At 42.6% G+C, this 23,796-nt stretch overlaps 1 protein-coding gene across 2 annotated transcripts in view; it reads right to left on the reverse strand.

The window, feature by feature from the left end:
- Positions 1 to 23,564, reverse strand: part of PCCB (propionyl-CoA carboxylase subunit beta) — a 92,608-nt gene extending 69,044 nt beyond the window's left edge. The window contains exons 1-6 of one of the 2 annotated variants that reach the window (XM_055569607.1): positions 23,327 to 23,564; positions 21,177 to 21,296; positions 19,944 to 20,012; positions 17,223 to 17,279; positions 15,319 to 15,432; positions 4,065 to 4,175 (exon numbers count right to left, since the gene is read on the reverse strand). In XM_055569607.1, the coding sequence (XP_055425582.1) occupies positions 4,065 to 4,175; positions 15,319 to 15,432; positions 17,223 to 17,279; positions 19,944 to 20,012; positions 21,177 to 21,296; positions 23,327 to 23,509 (654 nt within the window). In that variant the 5' untranslated portion in view covers positions 23,510 to 23,564. Of the gene's footprint in view, positions 1 to 4,064; positions 4,176 to 15,318; positions 15,433 to 17,222; positions 17,280 to 19,943; positions 20,013 to 21,176; positions 21,297 to 22,829; positions 22,945 to 23,326 lie in introns of those variants that run through there. The other variant, XM_055569608.1, reaches the window with a different exon arrangement.
- Between the last annotated feature and the right edge of the window lie 232 nt (positions 23,565 to 23,796).

Here is a 23,796-nt window from a genome sequence, read left to right on the forward strand (position 1 = left end):
AGTCCATGGGGTTGCTAAGAGTTGGACATGACTAAGCAATTTCACTTTCACTTTTCACTTTCATGCATTCGAGAAGGAAATGGCAACCCACTCCAGAGTGCTTGCCTTAAGAATCCCAGGGATGGGGGAGCCTGGTGGGCTGCCGTCCATGGGGTCACACAGGTCAGACACGACTGAAGTGACTTAGCAGCAGCAGCTATTTATTTACAAACTGACCAAACAGTTTTAGTTATTTCAGCTTTATAATGTATTTTCTCTCCTGGCAGCACTAGCCCTTCACTGCACTTCCTTCATGGTATGTCTATTTTTACACTGTGGTTTTCCCCCTAATACGAACTTTATAGTTACCTTGTCTAGTCCTTTAAAAGAGAATCTGCTAGCATTTTTACTGTACTCTCATTAAACATTTAAGATGCAGACTGGTTAAGGCTTAATGATTAGTTGTGGAGAACGAGAAAGAGGAGGTGGTACCAATACATAGGTATTAAAGTTCTACCAGTGAAGAATGGAATTACTTAGGATGAAAACACAGGATTAAAAGACAAAGCATACAAAGTCAACATAGAAATCAGCTATATTTCTACATACTATATACAAAATATCTGAGAAAGAAATAAAACCAGCCTATTCACAATAGCATCGAACATTACAATAGCTAGGGATTAATTTAACCAAGGAATTGAAAACTACAGGACTTTGATGAAAAACACCAAAGAAGACACAAATAAATGGGAGGAAAAAAACCCATGTTTATGGATAAAAATATTGTCAAAATGTTCATACTACCCAAAGCCATGTATAAATTCCATGCAACTCCTATCAAAACTGCAATGGCATTTCAACAGAAATCTGTCATCATGGCATAAAAAGAGAAACTCTTTTTATGGAACATAAATGGATTAATGGAACAGAATCAAGAGCCCAGAAACAAGCACTCACATACACAGTCAATGAATACTTGATAAGTGAGTCAAGAATACTCAGTGAGGAAAAGATGGTCTCTTCAGTAGATTTACAATGGGAAAACTGGATAACCACATGCAGAAAGTGAAACTGGACTTGGACCCATATCTTGCACCTCTCACAAAAATTAACTTAAAATGAATTAACAACTTAAAAACCTGAAGCTGTAAAACTCCTAGAAAAAAACCACAGGGGAAATACTCCCTAACACTGGTCTTGGCAACAATTTTATGTATGACACCAAAAGGGTATGCAACAGAAGCAAAATAGGTGTGAGGCTTCCATAGTGGCTCAGTGATAAAGAAACCGCCTGCCAATGCAGGAGACACAGCTTTGATCCTCGGACTGGGAAGATCACACATGCCACCAAGCAACTAAGGCCATGCTCCACATCTACTGAGCCAGCATTCCAGAGCCCACACGTTCCAATTACAGAAGCCCTCACACCTAGAACAGCAATAAAGACCCAGCACAGCCATAAACAAATGAATTTTTAAAAACAATTTAGTAAGTGGGACTATATCAAACTAAAAAGCTTCTACAGAGCAAAAGAAACAATCAACAAAATGGAACGGCAACCTACTGAATGGGAGAAACTATTTGCAAATCATATATCTAATAAGGAGTTAATATTCAAAATATATAGAGAACTCAAGCAACAGCAAAGTTTTTTTGATTAAAAAATGGGCAAAGGATCTGAACATGTATTTTTCCAAAGAGAATATAAAAATGGGTACATGAAAAGATGCTCAATATCACTCATCATCAGGGAAATGCAAACCAAAACCACGATGAGGTTTTAGCTTCACACCTGTTAGAATGGCAATTACCAAAAAGTCAAGAAATGACAAGTGTTAGTGAGGATGTGGGAAAAAAATGGAACACTTGTGCACATTGGTAGGAATGTAAATTGATAGAGCCGTTGTAGAAAAAAATATGGAAAGATTCCTCAAAAAGCTAAAAACAGAACGATAAAATGATCCAGCAATCTCACTTCTGGGTATATATCCAAAGGAAATCAAATCAGGACCTCAAAGAGATAACTGCATTTTCATGTTCAATACAGCATTATTCACAATAACCAAAATACGGAAACAACCTAAGTGCCCACCAATGGATGAATGGATAAAAAAAAATGTGACACACATACACACACACATACACAGCATTATCCATTGGATATGCATATCAATGAAGAAAATGAGACACACACAACCACACCCAGAGAAATATTAAGCCATGATAAAAAAGGAAATCCTACCATTTGTGACATGAATAGACCCTTAGGGCACTTTGCTTAGCATATACTAAGTAAAAGTCAGAGAAAGAGAAATACTGTATGATCTCATTTATATGTGGACTCTAAAACAGCTGAACTAGTAGAAAAAGAATGGTGGTTACCAAGTTGGGGGGGGCATGTTAATTGAAAGATACAACCTTCCAATTATAAGATGAATAAGTTCTGGGGATTTACTGTACAACATGGTGATTAGTTATCAGTAAATATCATATCATATACCGGAAAATTGCTGAGAGAGTAGATCTTAAGTGTTATCATCACAAAATAGGAATGGCACTTATGCGAGGACTATGGGGGTAATCATTTTGCAATATGTAAGTATCAAATCAACATGTACACTTTAAACTAGAACAATGTTATATATGTCAATTATATCTCAATAAAACAGGGGAAAAAAATGTTTTAAAATCCCAGCATGTAAGTAGGGACAGGAGGAAAGAAGGCTTTAGCCAAAGGAACTGATCCCACACCTCCATTCCTACCAGGTAGGAAGACAACTAGGGTAGCACCAGGTAGGTATGGCATACACAGATTTAGTGGGCAGTTCAAGAAATCCCGCTTTGTTCAGGAAGCAAGGGATGTGGTCATCTTAATTTTTAAAGCCCAACCTAAATGGAACATCAAACTTTTAGGTTGTTTTTAATCCATCTCTAAGAAAAAATAGTTGAATCAAGGGGTAAGGACTCTGCTAAATCTTAATTCCTAATGCCAAAGAGAAAAGCGTTTCCTATGTATGCTCCCTGTGTTTACACTGTTTTCATCTTGGATGATTCTCTTTCATTTTGCACACTAATTTGTGTTGACATTTATTGCTCATTATGTTTAAAAATATTTTAAAAGAAAAGACTTTTTTAAGTATCAGGGTAAGGGTAATTACATACGTATGATTTCAAATAGGCTTCTTTTAAAAATCTTTTTTTTCCAAAGGCTACATATTGTATGATTCCATTTATATGACTTTTTTTAAAATGTGGACCATTTTTAAAGTCTTTCCTGAATTTTTACAATATTGCTTCTGTTGTTTATGTTTTGGTTTTTTGGCCATGAGGACTATGGGATCTTAGCTCCCAGAAAAGTATGTTAGTCGCTCAGTCGTGTCTGACTCTTTGTGACCCCATGGACTGTAGCCCACCAGGCTCCTCTGTCCATGGAATTCTCCAGGCAAGAATACTGGAGTGGCTTGTCATTCCCTTCTCTAGGGGATATTCCTGACCCAGGGATCAAACCCAAACTCCCTGCATTTGAAGGCAAAGTCTTAACCACTAAACTGCCAGGGAAGTCCCCCAAAATCATTTTAAAATATCAAGTCATCTAAATCATGTAATAAAGATATGTACCTTGCACAATGAAGCTAGAAATCAGATTTAACATTATCATCATAGACAAAATATAATAAAATGGCAAAGACCTGAAGAAATAAAGGCAGAACATAAGAAACAACTTCCCAGTGAAACAGATTACAGAAAAGTTTTCCATGAGAAACTTTCTAATAGAATCCAGTAAATAATCACCTGTTTGGACAGAGGATAGAATCCTTTGATTACCTAAAACCATCTGCAATTCTTATCAGCAAGTAAAATCACCCACCAATGAAGTACCCAAGCACATTCTGCCACTGAATGCACACAAGCTGCATTTTCATGCCAGAACTTTCTCCCTACCAAGATTTTATCATCACTACGTTGAAAGTCAATACAACTGTACAGATAACAACTCAGATCTGGGTCAGGAATGATTGCTATTGCAGGTGAGGTGCTGCATAACTCTCAAAGGGGAGGAGAACCAGGCATTTCTTTCTTACCTTCACCATGAACGTGAAGTCTGTTAAGGCTGGGGAGTAGACAGCCCCACCAGCACATGGGCCCATGATCAGAGAAATCTGAGGGATGACTCCGGATGCCGTGACATTCCTCTGCCAAAAGAGAAAGGCAAAGGTATCTGGTTACAGAGGTGTTCAAGGCATTATCTGCAGAAAGACAGAGGCAACAGTGAAAGTACATTTGGCTTTTATTCACAGAAATTCTATCCAAGAGAGCTAATCTGTACAGTATTCTTCCAATATTGTATATGGGATCTTCTCCCCATAACTGGTGGGAGGGCTGACACATTCCTTTCTGGACCAAATAAGCTCTTCTCTCCTTGATGGGGCATTCATTTCCCAAAAGCTCCACCAGGACATGAACTCAGAAGGAACCCCACCACTCTCACCCCACCTCTAAACACACCTCAGGCCAGAGCCTCTGTCTGTACAAAACTGGCTGAAAGAATGAATAGAAACCTTAGGCATAATACACAGGGCCAACACTTATCCTGGACCCTTGACCTCTTCTTGGAGCCCCTTCCCACTCCACACAGAGGATACCCAATAGTTACAGGGTAAGGCTAAGAGGTTAAGTGCTATTTTACCCTGAGTCTTCAGTGTCTGCCCACCCCTAGACAAAGCAGATGGGCAATAAGGAGGCAGCAGGAGCCAGAAGGGCTCCACAGGGACAATGGTGCTGTGAAGAGCCAACCCTCAGGCCATCTCTTGGGAAAAACAAGATTTCCCAGGGGGCTGGAGGACCCAGACAACATATGAGCCCAATGACCGGCTTCTGTCCTTCCCTGAGCCATGCCAGCTTAAGAAAAGTACGTCCATTTTTAGCCCTGCCCTGGGTCTGAGCCCAATTTCTGTAACTCAGGACATAGCTCAGGATGGCACAAAAAGGATCTATAGAGAGGATTCTGGGAACATAGTAGAGTGGGAAGCACCAGGAATCTGACACCCCACCTAGACAAAAACTGCACTGGCAGAATCTGCCTCATGTAACTTTTTGGAACTCCAGAGCCTACTGAAGGTTTTTAACTTCCAGAGGAAGACTCAGTTCAGTTCAGTCGCTCAGTCGTGTCCGACTCTTTGCGACCCCATGAACTGCAGCACGCCAGGCCTCCCTGTCCATCACCAAATCCTGGAGTTCACCCAAACTCATGTCCATCGAGTCGGTGATGCCATCCAGCCATCTTATCTTCTGTCATCCCCTTTTCCTCCTGCCCCCAATCCCTCCCAGCATCAGAGTCTTTTCCAATATCAACTCTTCGCATGAGGTGGCCAAAGTACTGGAGTTTCAGCTTTAGCATCATTCCTTCCAATGAACACCCAAGACTGATCTCCTTTAGAATGGACTGGTTGGATCTCCTTGCAGTCCAAGGGACTCTCAAGAGTCTTCTCCAACACCACAGTTCAAAGCATCAATTCTTCAGTCCTCAGCTTTCTTCACAGTCCAACTTTGACATCCATACATGACCACTAGAAAAACCATAGCCTTGACTAGATGGACCTTTGTTGGCAAAGTAATGTCTTTGCTTTTTAATATGCTGTCTAGGTTGGTCATAACTTTCCTTTCAAGGAGTAACTAAATCTACAGGTTTAGTTGATTTTAATTCATTGTTTATTTCTTGGAGGGAGAGTATGCAAAACATTACTACGGTTCAAATTTCAGCTCTTAGCACAGCAGCAGCTACCCCTACCCAGCCCCTAACCCGAGCCATGAGGCACATGCAGCAGCTATGCATGTTTTCCTGGAACAGTTTACCCAGACAAAGGCAAAAAGGACTCTGTCCTCCAAATACTGGAAATCCATGCTCTGATGGTCAGCTGCTGATTCTAACCAGAGGTGCAGTTAGGAAGTTAGGCAGCATGGTTGTTGCCCCTCACCTCATTGTTGCAAGCCCCTCCCTCCAGCTCAGAATCACTTGCATGAGGGCAAATCAAACCTAGAATGAGACGCCACATCACACGTATTAGGATGGCTACTATTTAAAAAAATAGAAAATAAGCAGTGTCGGTAAGGATGAGGAGAAACTGGGCCCCTTGTGCACTGCTGGTGGGAATGTAAAATGGTACAGCTGCTGGGAAAAATAGCATGGTGGGTTCTAAAAAATCTTTACATAGAATTATCACACAATCCAGAATGTTTACTGTGGAGCCCTATACCAAGGTCACAGGTGCAAGGCCTTGTACCAAGGCCACAGATGTGGAGCCCCAAACCAAGGTCATCTCCGGAACTGACTGAGCCCCATAACAACTGTTGCCAAGAGCCCCTCTGATCTAAACTGGCTTGTTCTCTGACAGCATATTAGATAAAAATATCCACCTTGTTCACCACCTTATAGCATCCTCACCAATCACCTAATGCCACCCTTCCAGCAGGAATTTTCTTTGTTGTGAGGCTACAAATATTGGCTACTAGCCCACGAAATGCGTGGGCTCTCGCTTGAGCCAGCCGCTGTTATAACAGCATCTCCCACTCTAATAAACTCAATCCTCCTCTCAGTCTGCCTCATGTCAGGAAATTCTTTTCCAACCCACAACATCTACTTCTGGGGATATACCATATAGAATGCAAAACAGCGTCTCAAGGAGATAATTTTACACCCACATTCATAGCAGTATTACTCACAATAGCTAAAATGTGGGATCAACCCAAATGCCCATCAACAGATGAATGGATAAACAAAATGTATGTGTATACAGTGGAATATTATTCAGCCAGTCACAAAAAAACCAATGTGCAATTTTCCTTAAATAAGCTATTTCTTCAAATAATAGAAACAGAGTAAAATGGTGATTACCAGGGGTTGGGGAAGGGGATAACAGAGAGTAATTGTTTAATGGGTTCAGAGTTTCAGTTTTGCAAGACAAAAAGTTATGGAGATGAACAATGGTGATAGGTGCATAAAATCATGAATGTATTCAAGACCACTGAACTGTACATTTAAGAATGTTTAAATTTAGTAAGTTTTCTATTATGCATATTTTACCACAACTATTAAAAATAGATGAAAAAAGCTGTCCATATTCTGCAGAAAATATCAAGCTGGGTGAACAGGCTTCCAGCTATGACAGAGTGAAGAGTTCAGAAAATCTCTCCCCAAAAACCAACTATAAAATATCACTAAATTGTCAAAAACATTTCAGGGCTCTGAAACTGGACCAAACACTAACAGAGGCATGTTTACCAATGAAAAACTGCTGACTGTGTGATAAGAACAGTGGGAGTCTAAGGCATTCTTAACCAAGGCTCTATCATTGCCCACACAAGCTCAGGACGTCCTTCAGGGTGAAAGAAAACACCACCAGACGGTAATTCAAATCCACAAGAAGTAAGAACACTAAAACTGGTAAATGTATGGTTAAATATACAATACTGCATAAACACAGTTCTCTCTCTCAATACTTTTAAAACAACAAGGGCGCATAAAGCAAAAATGGTAACACGTTGATGTCAGACTTATAACAATAACAGCACAAAGAAAGGAGAATAAAAATGGAGCTCTGTGGAACAAAGCTCATATTTTACCAGAATTAAGTCAGGATCAATTTGAAATAGATAAATTTACATATTATTACCCTTAGAGCTGAAACCATGTACAAGCCCCTTGTCCTTGTCTTTTTTGAAGTAAAATGCTGACTCAAGAGTTAATGAGTGGGAAAGGTGAAGATGCAGAAACAAAGAGTAGCTGTTGGGCTAAGGCACTGGTAACAATTTAGACTATAATTCTGCCACATAACAGAATCACCAAACTGCCAGTTTCCTGAAAGACATAAACCCCTAACACACATTTCTAAGTTGTTTTTACAGGAAGCACACCCCCTCCAGATGAAAAATGCTAACCACAGGAGCATAGACCCTGGGCTGGCTGAAACCAGAAGGTTGACTGTATTGCTGATCCCATTTGTGATGCCAATTGTTTTGCTGTTCCCACTGTTCATTGAACCCAGGGTAGGCAAGCTAAGAGGCTGGAAGAAGACACAAGGAGCCATAGGAACTGCAGACACGTTTATTCTCTCTTGGCTGGCACGGCAGCCATAACACAGCCTCTCTCCTAGCTGACACAGCAACTGGAGCAGCAGCCACATAACAGCCATAACCGAGTCATCACATTATCTCACATAACATAACCATGATGCCACCCCAGCAGCCAGGGCTTTTCAGGTGAAGCTTATATATACTTATAGAACAAAAGTAGCCAGTGGCCAAGCGAGTATCTCGTGGAGTGCATGAGTATTGCTATAATTGATCTCAGCTGTTACATAACCCTGCAAAGACATTGTTTACAGAACATAGGGTGAGAGGGTGTGAGAACATGGAGCGAGAGAGCCTGACTGGAGCCATCTCGTTAATTTCCCCACAGTTGATGATGCTAGAAACTTCACCTTGATGCCAACCAATCCAAGAACTGTCCACGAGCTGATCATGCCCTGCTCCTTGAACACTATAAAACTCTTCACTACCCCTTCCATGGGTGGGTCACACAGTCTTCAGGGCATTAGCCCACTCTGGCCCCCTTTGCCTGCTGCTGCTAAGTCACTTCAGTCGTGTCCGACTCTTTGTGACCCCATAGATGGCAGCCCACCAGGTTCCCCTGTCCCTGGGATTCTCCAGGCAAGAACACTGGAGTGGGTTGCCATTTCCTTCTCCAGTGCATGAAAGTGAAAAGCGAAAGTGAAGTCACTCAGTCGTGTCTGACTCTTAGTGACCCCATGGACTGCAGCCTACCAGCTTCCTCTGTCCTTTGCACAGCAAAGCAATAAAAGCTAGTCTTTTCTACTTCACCCAAAACTCTGTCTCCATGTTTCTATTTGGCACCTGTGAAGGGAGGCTGAGTTTCAACAAGAGTAACCACTTAAAAAACTCATACAGTACCAAAAGTTCAGAGGAATTGAAAAGGTACATTTAAAAATATATGTTTGACATAATATTTGAGTGACATCAAAGAAGATTATAGAAAAGGAATCCATCCCACCACCAAAATAACTATGGAGTTGGCAGGAACTGTCTGAAGCAACTCTTTTGAAACTCTGGAATCTAAGGGAACACTTGTAGCTTCCAGGAAAGACTTCCTAAAGTGGTAGGTAAATTTCGGTCAATTTTCGCATTTAGCATAGTAGTCTTGCAACAGAGTTCTTGGCTTCCTTAATTAGCAGAAATTAACTAGAGACCAGATAAGAAATTCAGGGGAGGCTTGGGGTGGGCAGAGGGAAGGGGAAACCCATGCTCAGCAGGGAGGAGCAAGAACAAACAAGTTTCCTTTGGTTGCTGGTTTCCCAAATTGGTAGGCAGGCAGGTGGTGAGCTTGTTCATTATATTGGGTGAGGGTAAGGCAATGGCTCCCCACTCCAGTACTCTTGCCTGGAAAATCCCATGGACAGAGGAACCTAGTAGGCTGCAGTCCATGGGGTCGCTGGGAGCCGGACACGACTGAGCGACTTCACTTTCACTCTTCACTTTCATGCTTTGGAGAAGGAAATGGCAACCCACTCCAGTGTTCTTGCCTGGAGAATCCCAGGGACGGGGGAGCCTGGTGGGCTGTCGTCTATGGGGTTGCACAGAGTCGGACACGACTGAAGCAACTTAGCAGCAGCAGCAGGAGTATGTCCAGGTGTCAGACCAGGGGGTGGCTTAGGTGGTTTGCCCACCCCCTCGGTAGTGTTCTGTGCAGACGGCATGCACAGCACCCTGCTTTCGCTCCAGGCTCCTTAGAAGTAGCAGTTGCGTTTTCTGGTTTCTTTGTATCTTTTGTCCAGGATTTGTCCTGACTGCCCATGCATGAAGTTATTTTTATTCCCATATAGTTTCTCTGTATTTTGTTGCTGGAGGTGGGTCCAGGTACAAGCATTGTAGCACTGCAGCAAAGAGTCCCAGGTCTCAGTAGCTACCCTCCCACAGCCTACACCCTGTGGCGGCCTGGGTTCCTAGGGTGGCTAGCTGGAGTCAGGGTGGGTAACAAGGGTTTTGTCCTCCAAAAATCAGGTTTGTGGGTTTGGTTACTGATCAAAGGTTTTGATCACTGGGAGGCCAGCACAGAGGCTAGCCACTGTTTTACCCGACTGGCTAAAGCCACTTCCCAGCTGAGATGGGATTTAAAGGGACTTCTCATCTCCTAGGAGCCAGATATTTAAAGAAATCTTTGTCAGGTCACCAGATGACTGTAGACACAATGGAACTGTTAGGGGAAGCACACTGACTGAAACTGCCCACCCTGGCCAGGCCCCATAGTAACCATTTGCATGAGTTATTTTATGAAGGAGGTCCTGGTAAAGAACATGAAGCTAATAAGCCACCATCAACCACAAGAGTTCAGGAAAAGTCAAAAGGAGGTGCCAGGTGTCTACCACCTCCCAGAATCCTTCTCACTGGCATCCCTCTTGGCTGAGTGTGCCATCAGGAAACAGAACAATTGGCCAAAGACAACTTGGAAACTAATCCCATCACCATAAAACCTGAGACTGCAAACCACGTGGCAGAGAAGTTCTCCTGGGTTCCCTTACCCTACTGCTCTCCACCCAGGCACCCCTTTCCCAATAAAACCTCTTGCTTTGTTAGCATGTGTGTTCCTCAGTGTTTGACAAGAGCCCACTTTCAGGCCCTGGAAGGGGTTCCCCTTCCTGCAACAGAATTAAAACTTCAGTGGCCACAAGAATGGAAAACAATTTGCAAAAATAAGTTGGAAAAGTCACAAATGGAAGCCCCTGGTGACTCAGACAGTAAAAAATCTGCCTGCAATGTAAGAGACCAGGGTTCAATCCCTGGGTCAGGAAGATCCCCTGGAGAAGTGAACAGCAACTCACTCTAGTGTTCTTGCCTAGAAAATCCCATAGACAGAGGAGCCTGATGGGCTACAGTCCATGGGTTCACAAAGAGTCAGACACGACTGAGCAACTAACACTTTCACTTTTCAGCCCCCAATAAGCAAAAATCAGCAATCTAAAAAGGGGGAGCATTAGATTTCCAACATCACCAAACGTAATTCAATGTCTAGTACGTAAAAAAAATTACCAAACAAAGAAACAGCCTAGTATAGTCTATTTACAGGAAAAAAAGAACCTGACAAAAACTACTGCTGGGAAGCCCAGACAATGGAATTATAAGTCAAAGATGTTATATTAACTGTCTTAAATACGTTCAGTGAGCTATAGGGAATCAGGAAAACAATGTGTGAACAAAATGAGAAAGACTAAAGAATCAGAAATTATAGAGAGAAACCAAGCATAAATTCTGGAGTTAAAAAGTACAATAACTAAAACAAAAAGATGACTAAAGGGGTTTAACGGATTTTAGCAAGCAGGAGAACCTGAGAGAACTTGAAGACAAGACAACTGAATCTATTCACTCTGAGGAACAGCGAAAAAGGAAAAAAAAATAAGAATAGAGACTGAGGGACATGTGGAAAAACATCAAATGAATCAACAAACACCATATACGAATACCAGGAGAGACTGTACTTCTGATGTGAAGATAAGCATATAGATCAGTGGAAAAGAACTGAGTCCAGAAAGAAACCCTTACATTTATGTCAATTGATTTTCTTTCCACCAAAGTGCCAGGACAATTCAAGAGAGAAAGAATGATCATGTCAGTAAATGGGGGTGAGACAAGGATGAATTTGGACCCTGACCTCACACCATACTCAAAAATTAACTCAAAAGGGATCACAGACCTAATATGAGAGCCAAAATCTATAAAACTCCATTTAAAAAAAAAAAACACTGGACAAAATCTTCATGACTTCATGACATATTGCACAGGGTTCTTACATATGACAAGTAAAGCATGATTCACAATAGAAAAAACTGATAAACTGGACTTTAAAATTTAAAATTTTGTACTTCAAAAGCCACCATTAAGAAACAAAAAGCTACAGACTAGAAAAATAAATTTGTAAATCTTATCTGATAGAGGATTTGTATCCCGAATATATAAAGAACTCTCACAACTCAAGATCCAATTATAAAATGAGCAAAAGATCTGAATAAACACTTCAGCAAATAAAATATACAAATGACTACTATGTACATTAAAAAATACTCAACAGGATTCGTTAGCAGAAAAATACAGACTAAAACCTTAGATACCACTACTTATCACTGCAATGGCTATAATGAAAAGAGATGACAACGCTAAGCGTCAACAAGGATGGCTGGAGCCTGAAACCCTCAATTACAGCCACTTTGGAAAAAACTGGCAGTTTCTTGTACAGTTACACATAAACTTATCACAATGAAATCGAGCAGGATCTTGTAAGACCTTCCCAAGTACAAAAATCTTACTGTGTCCCGCAGTTCTTGTTTGTAGGAAAAATGGTTCAGCCTCCTAGACCTTCCCTGAGTTCCAAAGGGCAGATTCAAACAGTAACTAGTTAAGGGAGTGAATGGGGCCTGGGCCTGTTCCTCCTCAGGGGAGGTGCCTAACAATTTGACACACATCTCTGAGTTCTACAGAAACTAAGGCCCTCTACCACCAGGGTGGGGGATGGTAACTTGAGGCTAAGCATATGCACTGGACCCCAGCCTGGCTGGACCCAGAATGCTGATGAGTGAGATTCCTGGAACACCACCATGTTATCTCACCATCAGCCAGATAGAGGAAGGTCAGACACACTGCTACTCCCCTCCCTCACCTTCCCAAAAACTCTTCCCTGAAACCCACCGAGGAGTACAGGTCTTTCCTTGGCCCTACAATAAACCTTTCTTCACTCCAAACTCCAACATTTTAGTTTTGTTTGGCTTCACTGTGCATCTGGCACACAAATTTGGGTTCAATAATTTGACACAACAATTCTACTCTTAGGAATATACTTAAGGGTTATGAAAATACATGTCCACACAATGAGTTATATACAAATGTACATTGCAGCATTATTTATAATAGTCAAAGTAGAAATCCAAATGTCCATCAATTAGATAAACAAAATGTGGTATATCTATATAATATTATTCAGCAATAAACACAAACCACTGATAAACAGTACAATATGAATGAACTTCAAAACCATTATGTTAAGTGAAGAGAGTCAGATGAACAAGGATCTTTTTGGAAGGAAAGAGTCTAAACTATAGATTGTGGTAATGGTTTAAGTATATTTTAGAAATTGTTGATGGAGAAGGCAATGGCACCCCACTCCAGTACTCTTGCCTGGAAAATCCCATGGATGGAGGAGACTGGTAGGCTGCAGTCCATGGGGTCACTAAGAGTCGGACACGACTGAGCGACTTCCCTTTCACTTTTCACTTTCATGCATTGGAGAAGGAAATGGCAACCCACTCCAGTGTTCTTGCCTGGAGAATCCCAGGGACGGGGGAGCCTGGTGGGCTGCCGTCTATGGGGTCACAGAGTCAGACAAGACCGAAGCGACTTAGCAGCAGCAGCAATTGTTGAATTGTATGCAACGGATGGCTTTTATGACTTGTAAATTATATCTCAATAAAGCTGTATTTAAAAATATCCGAAGTCATGGAAGATAAACAAAATTTGAGGAAATGTTCCAGATTAAAGGAGATTAAAGAGATATGACAACTAAAAGTGAAAGTGAAGTCTCTCAGTTGTGTCCGACTCTTAGCGACCCCATGGACTGTAGCCTACCAGGCTCCTCCATCCATGGGATTTTCCAGGCAATAGTACTGGAATGGATTGCCATTTCCTTCTCCAGGGGGGATCTTCCCAACCCAGGGATCGAACCCAGGTCTCCTGCATTGCAGATAGATGCTTTACCCTCTGAGCCACTAAAGGCAGTACCTAATCCTAGATTGGATTGGGGGCAGGGGGGGATGCCCAGGGAGTGGGGAGTAATCTAAAGGTCTTTATTAGAATCATTTGATGGAATATGAATAACATCAATGAGTCAGTATGAAGTTTCCTAACTATGGTACTCTGTTTATACAAGAATGTCCTTGTTCTTAGAAAACAATGAAGGATTTAGGAGATAAAGGGTGCACAATCTCCAATCTATTCTCAAATGTTTCAGAAAAATATAACATGCAAATATGCACATAGAGAAAATGATTAGAGCAAACAGGCAAAATGTAAACTGGTGAATGAGGGTAAACAATATATAGGAGTTCCTTTACTCCCTAGTGGGCTATCCCTAGAGCTCAAGTTTAAAGATTTAAAAGTAGGTTTAAGATCTACAAAGTGGCTTCTCAACGCACCCAAGTGCTCCCACAACTAGCCGAGTATCACACACAAAGTAAACACACATTTTTCTGTCTGATCACAGAGGGCAGTGGCCAGGAATAAAAGCCCTCATAAGCTTGCAGGCCAGAGGACAAGAACAGCTGGCCTGATTAGAAACAATGTCTGCCTGTCTCCCTCCTATCTCTCCTCCCTTCCCTGGAAATGCTGACCTGTCCCTTCTCTTAAGTTTCCATTTGGCAGGATCTCTCCCTCACCCCAGCCTCCCTTACTATACTCTCACAATACACTTCCCACTTCAAATAACACATTTAATTTATTTTTGTGTTTCTTTTTATTTCCTTCTCTTTAATTTCAGTCTGTAAGAAAGCAGAAAGACATCTGAAATGATGTTCACCAAATGTTCCTGAATGGTGAGGTCTGGGGGAAGGGAGATTTCTTTCTTCTTTGCCCCACAGCTTGAACTTTGTACTGTGTAATGATCTTGTAATGTCTTAACCAAAAAAAAAAAAAAAACACTGCTTTTTTAAAATTTCCAATCCTATAGATACATGTATACATATAACTGAATCACTACACTGTACATCTGAAGCTAACGTAGCATTGTTAATCAACTATACTCCAATATAAAATAAAAAGTTAAAAAAAATTATAATAAGAAAATTCCCAATTCCAGCAAGTCAGTTCATTTTAACCTTTTAGATTCCTTCCTCCTTGCTTTTGAAAAAAAAAAATATTTAACTGACTTTCGCTTCTGAATGATCTTTGTTTTTGCCCAGTAAGTACGAGGCCTCTATGAGTAAAAAAGGAAGAAAATCCTCCCCATTGTACGTCTCTTGCTTTTTTTTCCCCTTGTCACAACACTCTGCTTGAAAGATCTCAGTTCCCCCAACCAGGGATTAAACCCAGGCAATGGCAGAGTCCTAACCACTGGGCCTCTAGGGAACTCCCATCTCTCTTGCTTTTCATCCGCCCTCATGCCACCCCCAGTGACACAGGAAGGAGCCACAGGACACAAGGAGGTGAGATGAGGGAGCTCTAACCAGCACACAGCTTAGAGAACTCAGTCCTGTACTCTTTGATTCTCTTTGAACAGTTTCTCACCAGAAAGATGTCTGCATAGCCAGCCAAAGATTCCACTCCCTCTTGAATCCGTGCACCTCCAGAGTCATTCAGTCCAATCACTGGAGCCCCTACTGTGAGGGCTTGGTCCATGATCTGAGACAGCAGAGAAATTTTTTGTGAGACAACTGATCTTGCTATGAAAAACCATATTTACAAAGCACCACAGTGGTTTTCTAGAAAATGTTTTAAGTGTACTTTTCAAAACAGGAGTTGGTAACACTGGCTTTATTCCCCATGGTGAATGGGTACCTTCATGGAAGACAGAGAATCAGATATTTAAAGGGCTAATTAAAGACCCCCAAGGAGCCCAGAGCCAAAGAACTTCCCATTAGCAGAGGCCAAGACTATTCATGGCAATTTCTAGAGCCAGAGGCCCAGGCTGTAATATTTTTTCAATAGTCAGTTTTGTTCCCGATTACTCTTTTGAAAGAACTGATAGAAGACAGAATGGCAAAGCAATATTTTTCTTTTAGTGTTTATGTATTTATTTGGCTGCACTGGGTCTTAGTTGTGGCATATGGGATCTAGTTCCCAAACTAGGGATTGAACCTAGGCCTCCTGCATCAAGAGCGTGGAGTCTTAGCCACTGGACCACCAGGGAAGTCCCTCAAAGCAGTATTTTTGTGAAAGTAAATGTGGAACCCAGCCTCAGGCCTTCTACTTCCAACAAGACAGATTTTTCTCACAGGTCAGTAGTTGACAGCCTAATGAGCAACATTTTTAACAGTGCTAGAGAATTTACAAAGTACTTTCACTTCCATTATCTCATTTAACCATCATCACAGAGGCAGTAAGAAAAGAAAAATTAGGAAGGTTTCAAAGTGAAGTGATTGGCCCAAGGTCTCGGGAATAACACGTGACAGCACCACGTCGAGAAGCCAGGTGTTCTGTTACACAGGGAAACCCACCCAGCTTTTAAGTAACGTCTGCCTTTAGATCAGCTGGTTAGAGCGTGGTGCTAGTAACGCCAAGGTTGCAGGTTCAATCCCCATATGGGGCATAGTTCCCTCTGGGCTTCCCTAGTGGCTCAGACAGTATAGAATCTGCCCACAGTGCGGGAGACCTGTGTTTGACACCTGGGTAGAGAAGATCCCCTGGAGGAGGACATGGCAACCCACTCCAGTTTCCCTGCCTGGAGAATCCCCATGGACAGAGGAGCCTGGCATGCTACAGTCCATGGGGTCACAAAGAGTAGGACACAACTGAGCAACTAAGCACAGCACCTTTAATTCCAAAACTCTCCAAATGTGACCTACACAATTACTCACTTCCAGAGCATCTAATCTCTAGCAGAGGTTTTTAAATACCATCATGTAGTCCCTGCACTGTTCTTTTAGCAACTGAACTCTCCACCTAGACCACGGGTTCTATACTGGGGGTCCCAAGAACCCAAAGTGGCTTGTGAACTTGGACCCTTAGAGCAAGGAGTCTATGAACTTGGATGGGAAAATCTTACATCTTTATTAACCACAGAAGTATTAGAAATACCTGTGATTTTTGTCATCACAGATTTTTATGTCCCATTAAAGTTCCTGCAGATAATCTCAAAATACTGTTTTCATTCATACCTACTTTGAAATCAGAGTGTATCCACTGCTAAATCTTGTTATTTAACACATTAAATAAGGAAGCCTATATATTACATATGTGATTTTAAATATTTTTAATCCTTTCTAATCCTACATATTTTATTTTATACATGTGTAAAAATGTGGGTCCAGGCATCACAAGACTGCCAAAGAGTTCCATGTTACAAAAAATGTTAAGAACTCCTGCCCTGGACTGAAGGAATCTTCAGGTCAGCACCACATCCTGCACACCTCTGACCCACCCCATGTAACTGATAAAAGTACTGAGTTTGTTTTGCAGCATTAAATACTTACTTTGCAGATCTTTTGGGCATGTGCTCCGGACAGGCTACCTCCAAAAACTGTAAAATCCTAAAAAGAAAACAACTAAATCAAAAAAATATGTAATGATTAGGCAGAGATGAAGACCCACTAGGAGGGGGAAATGAAAAATTCACAGATTTTAAAGTTTTTAAAGCATTTTAAAAAGTTTAAAAGACTGGAGGAAAAGTCTGACTTCTAAATTATTCCATAGAATAAGTAGTGAATAAAATATCTTAAAAGGGGTCCATGTAATGAGAAGAGCAAAAGACCTAGTTTTTATCTACAAAAAAGATTTGTAGCTCTGAGGAAAGGAAAAGTTTTCATGCAGAATTAACCTCCAAAGTCAGAGGTTATCAGAGGGTCTATGGAGGTCAAACAGGCATTTCTATTACTAGGATATATTTGCTGTTTTGACAAAAGAGGTGAAAAAAGTGAGTGACAGGCCTCACTGCTGCTTCTTGCCTCTAGATTTTCATTACCTTCTGATATAAAAAGCTTTCTGTAGGAATGACCAACTTCCTAAAACCGCCTCAAAAAGATTGTAGAGAATTAATAACAGATTCAGCCCATGAGGACAAAACAAGAAGAGCAAACAACAGCAGATGAGAGAGTGAACAAATGAGCGGACTAAAAAGCCCAAGACTATCTAACTGGGAGCAAGGGGAAGCCTCTACACCTGTGGAGGGATAACCTCAGGAGGGGACAGCCCAGGAACCACAGAAGTGTGGTGGGAAGTGGCTGACAGGAAGTCTGGGTTGAAAGCACTTAGACCCCACAGGGCCTCTTCTTTACCTGGAGAGGAGAAAGGATGTTTACTCCCTAAAGAAACCTAACCAGAGGGCTGTTGTCACAACCCCCACCACTATAGGCAGCAAAGATGAGGCTGAAAACAGGTGAGATTTCCAATCTGTACAGTGAATGATGAGCCAATGTTGACCTCCCTCCGCCAGGAACACATCTACAGCCAATTATCGTGCAAAAGACTGTCACTGCTTCTCTGGAAAAATGAACGCTCCTCCTAGAAAAAAGGCCTGCAGATACGAACATCTGGGGGATCACTACAAAAAAAGCTGGCTCATCATTCTTCCCCTCGGTATCTTTCAGGGCCTATTTCACATGCCCCGTGTTCCCTAAAGCTTTCCTGGATCCCAATGTGATCTTTCTGTGTCCTGAGAGCTAGCCCGGAACCTCACTGTAGATGTAGCCATTCCTGTTCTGCCCCACTCCATCAACAAAATGATCAGCTTCTTCAGGACAAGAACTGTCTCATCATCTCCACCTCCACCACACTCCCACCAAACAGGGGCAGAAGAGGCGCTCAAAGTATCAATTCAATGAATTTTTGTATCTGCTTAAAGTTCAGAGAACACTGTGCCCAAAAAGCACAATAACTTTCTTTGTTCTAGCTATCTTACTAATGGTTCCTTCTGTACAATTTTTTGCCTAGCTCTCCTAAATGACAAAAAAAAAGATAGTCAGGCATTTGGTAGACTCATTTATAAAAAAGTTTTAAAATATTTCAAAGGTAATCCTATTCGCAAATTAGTATAGTTTAAGTTTTAAAATAATCAAGTATAATTATTTTATTGCCAAACCCAGAAAACATTCTAGGTTCCTAAACAAGCTCTCTACTTTTAAGATCTGTAAAAGAAATTGAATATTTAGAATTTTATATATATATTCCCATCTTTTAGTGGAGGGGGGAAAAAAAGTCAAACAAAAAAATAGTATACAACATGTTCTTTGCATTAGTTTTCATTGCTGTTGCAACAAATTATGACAAATTCAGTGGCTTGAGACAATACATATTCATTACCTTACAGTTCTGTAATTCAGAAGTCCTACATGGGTCTCATTGGGCTAAAATCATGGTTAGCGGGTCTATGCTCCTTTCTGGAGGCTCCAGGGGAGAATCTCTTATCTTTTCCAACTTCTAGAGACCATCTATTTGCTTTCCTCCCCTTACGACCCCTGTCCACCCTCTTCTGAGGCAGCAACTGCAGGCAGAGTCCTTCTCACACAGCCTTACTCCAACCTCCCGTTCTGCCTCTCTCTTCCACTTCTAAGGACCCTTGTGCTTATACTGGGCCCACCTACGTAACCCAAGCTGTTCTATTTTAAAGTCAACTGATTAGTAACATTTATTCCATCTGCAAGCTTAGTTCTACTTTGCCAGGTAAAATTACATATTCACGAGTTTCAGGGATTAGGATTTTGAGTCACTATTCTGTCTACCACATTCTCCTATGGTCTCCATGTGAAGAAACTGTATCTGTCTTGATACAGCCTAACAAAACTTGCTTGAACACATTCATGAAAGCCCAAAAGGGCCTATGGTTCTGAGAGTCAACTCCCCTCTGCCCAAATGCATCCACTGCCCAGACTACAGCAGCCCTCCCAGCACACACCCAATCTGCCAAGGGGAATCTCACTCACTTGGATAAACTCCTGTCTCCCAAGACCGCTTACAAGACTACTGCCCTATGATCCTCCCCCAAACAGACGAAGGACTCTTTCTCCCTAAGAAAAAAAAAAAAAAACCACATAGTATAATACTCTGGACATATGTACTAAAAAAATTAATAATTCCCCCACCAGCCCCAACTATAGATAAGCATTCTTTCCCCAGAACTGTTTTCTTTTCAAAGAAAAGAACATTTTGCTCCTGGCTCTGCCCTCAAGGAAAGCTCGGCCAATTAGAGTAGAAAATACCTGACTGAAGACATAAACCAGTCTTCCATTGATTCGTCCTCGTCCAGTGACCACACTGTCTCCAGGAAACTACCAGAAAAACAGAAAAATAAAGGTTAAAAAATCCAAAGACTTCTCTCATGAATCTAGCAAGTATGCCCCAATGAAAGATCCCACCCTAAAATAAAACTCCACCCCAAATCCCTTAAAATTCAGTATAAATACAGAACATGAAGGAATCCCCCCCTCCCCGACTTAGCTCTGCAACAGCAAGCACTGGGCTGCTGCTTCATCACCACAGGTGAAAAGCACTGTATCCTTCCTCGAAGTAGAATAATCAGGAGACCCCCCTAGGGCTGTCACTACTGAGGGCTCAGAAGAAAGAAGAGGACATACAAAGAAACATGGCAATTTCTGCAAAGCCACATACCACCCTCCAAACCTTAAGGCAAACCTAGCATTTTGCTTGGAATTCTGACAGTCACTCTGTGGTTCATAATGAATCAAATGGAGCTGGCTAGTTTATTGCCAAGGTTACAAATCTTTGATCACAGACCTGAAGAAAATGGACCCAGTGAGTCCAAAGAACTCTGTGCACCTTGGAGAACACCCAGTCAAAAGAATAGGTGTCGGTGACTCTGACCTCCAAAACTCCAAAGCATAAACTTAAAGTATATCAAAAAGGTGACTGGTTAGCCTTTAGGGGTCCCTGGTACCTAGGTAGAACAGAACCCAATCAAAAGACATTCTCAACCTTCCTTCTAAGTTTGTCATTCTACACTTTTGAGAACTAGGAAACCACACAGGAGCCCTGGGAGCTAGGCCAGGGCTAGCACAGGGCTAGCACTTTGCACAAGGCATGAGCAGTGAACCCACATTCCTTCAATTGCAGACAAAGGTGAGTGGGGAACCTGGAGGCCCCAACAGTGCTTCTCAAGAGGCACTTCTGCAATTCCAGAACCTGATACTTGAAAATTTTCAATGTATTCTGAGTTCCGGCAGGACGTTATTATCTAGTAGTAGACTTCACTTTCACTTTTCACTTTCATGCATTGGAGAAGGAAATAGCAACCCGCTCCAGTGTTCTTGCCTGGAGAATCCCAGGGATGGTGGAGCCTGATGGGCTGCCGTCTATGGGGTCGCACAGAGTCAGACATGACTGAAGCGACTTAGCAGCAGCAGTAGCAGCAGTGGACCAGCAGGGCCATAGCTGGTAAGTGCAACTTGGAGGCCTGAACCATTGTGAACAGATACCTTATTCTTATCAGCGGCCATTCCAAAATCTGCACATCTGTGTTCCACAAACATGTCGCTCTCAACAAAACTGCCAGGGTCCAGCAAGAGACTGATCCGCTCTCTGGCCGTCAGCTTTCCCTAAAATGCAACAAAAATCATTCAGCAATGTCATGACACACAAAGTCAGTAGGCAAGGAGTGTTCACGGGAGGGCCAGGAGGACTGGGTTTGCCTTCACTCCACATGAAAGCCCTCTCTCTATTCCATCAACCTGCCCAAGAGACAGGTGTTATCAGTAGAATTCAGCCAGTAAAGCTATCAGGGCAAACCAGCTGCTCCAGGAGCTACTAACTGTGAAAACAAATAAAGAGTAGGAGGAAAAAGTGGAGAGGACAAATGAGGGGGTAAGAAGAGCCTGACCCTGGAACAAGATAACTAGTTCCACAAACATTTACTGGAAACCCAAGGGTCAATAAAAAGAAGAATGGAGAAACAGGAGGTAGAAAACTCAGGCTTTGCAAAGCATCTGAGGCTATACCCCCAGGTTCACAGACTTCCTATAGGGAACCCCACCAGCCCTGTTAAAAAAAGAAAACAACACAAAAAACACCTCTAACTAGCTATATTTTCCCCTTAAGAGACCAAAGCTAGCATTGCATATTAACACAAAAAGGCAATCCTCCACACTACTGTGTTACATAAATTTTCAGGAAAGCAATTGGGCAATATATATCAGTGTTGAAAAATATTCAGATCTTTTGACCTAGTAATTCCACTTCTGGAAATCTACCCTATGGAAGTAGTCCAAAAATTGTGTAAATGCAGGTGGAGTGAGAGGTTTTAAACCAAGTCAGCCTCCTGACTAAGTCAGCTTTGGCAAAAGAAAAAGTTTCTGGGGGTTACATCTAAAGCCAGTAGGATCACTTGGAAATGGTTGGGGTGATGATCCAGGGAGGGACTGAGCGATGGACCCCAACTGAAAGAGTGCACAGAGCACCAACAGGCCTTTGCAGAGGACGATCTGAAGTTCCCTCACAAACACAGCCCCCTGGGGTCGGGGGGCACTCCTGGCACCACACACTATCAACCAAAGTGACATCTCACTCCCAAATGGCAAAAAGGAACTGTCACCTTCAGGCCCTTATCAAACGGGTATTTACAACATCTAAATCAACATTCAATTTAAACTTAATAAAGGGCTGGTGCAAATCTCCTCACTGAAGACCCCACCTCCCCCCTGCTTGTGAGTTTATGCCTCAGTGTCCATCTCTAAGAATTTCACTTTTGTGCCTTCGAGGTTGGTTATTTAACTCTTTCGGCACACCAATCCAGACTCACACGTGTCCAGGGCCCACTGGGCGAACCTGGTCTCAAGTCCCAGGTCACTGATCTGGGCCTCAGTTTATTTGTTTGTTTGTTTTCCTGCTACTAAAATGATCTACAGAAGCACCCCGGGCAGTGGGTGGCAGCGCTTGAGCTGTTCACTTCAGTCAAACACCCAGACTGACCTGAGCAACCCCAGGGGGAAAAAAAAAAAAAAACCCAAACACCTGCTTCCTAGGGTGCCTTTCCTACCCAGAAAGCAGGTCGATGTACTCTGAGACCCATAAGAGTTTCAGCTGGCATTGGGGAAAGAGTTTCCACAAGTTTCCTATACAAACCACACGCCTACCCAGGTGAAGGAAAGTTTGCCCATGTAACTTCCCCTGCCAAATGTCTTGATTTTCCTTGGAGCAAGAAGCTCCTACCACTCTTACACCGGGCATGAGAAGAGCAAGATTTTTTTTTCCGTGCCTATCGTTGTTTCATTATCTTATTCCACTAACATTATGAGGGGAGAATTATTGCCATTTTCTGTTAAGAATAAACTGACTCCGGGGGAATAAGTAACTTGTCCAAGTTAACTGGCGAGCCGCTGGAGCCCAGCCAGGCTCGTCTAAAATTTCAAAGAGAAAGTAGACAGTGACAAAGCACAATGCTGCTTGTCCTGGTTTTACCTGCCCAGTGAAAGGCATCAGGTTCACAAGGTGAACATCCTCGGCCCCGCCCCGCCCCTCAAGACATCGCGTCGATTGGCTGCGAGGTCTCTTACGCAGCGAGCCGCACTCGCTGTGATAGGTCGCGACCGCTGGGGGCGGGCTGGCTGGCCTGGACCCCCTCACGACTCACTCGCTTATGCTGCGCGTCAATGCGGCGCTGCCCTCCTCCCAGCAGTGCAGCTTGCCGCTTGTTCTCGATGCGTTCGTTAACCGATACAGGCTGGGTGCACAAGCTGCGCCCCGCGCCCCGGAGACTTCTCACTACAACACTGAGCCTGGCTCCGGCCACAGCCACGCGCATTGCTGCAGCCATTTTTGCTCTATCAGCGAACCGGAGTGCGCATGTGTGTCAAGTGGTCGCTCTGTGGTGTCTGCGCCTGCGCAGCATGGGCGGGACGTAGGAGCCTGTGGGCTGGAATACCGAAGGCTTTTGGGAGAAAGGCCTTGGAATCCTGAGGCTGTGCTAGGGCGTCACCCTGAGACATGTGGGACGGATCGATCTGTGTTGTGCCCTCCAGGTTGCACAGAAAAGGGACTTAGACTTTGCTCTTTGTGGCTACCTAGACCGCTAGTTGTGTCCTACACGTAGCAATCAAGAAC

Source organism: Bubalus kerabau, chromosome 2, assembly GCF_029407905.1.
Source record: "Bubalus kerabau isolate K-KA32 ecotype Philippines breed swamp buffalo chromosome 2, PCC_UOA_SB_1v2, whole genome shotgun sequence".
Classification (NCBI taxonomy): Eukaryota; Metazoa; Chordata; class Mammalia; order Artiodactyla; family Bovidae; genus Bubalus; species Bubalus kerabau.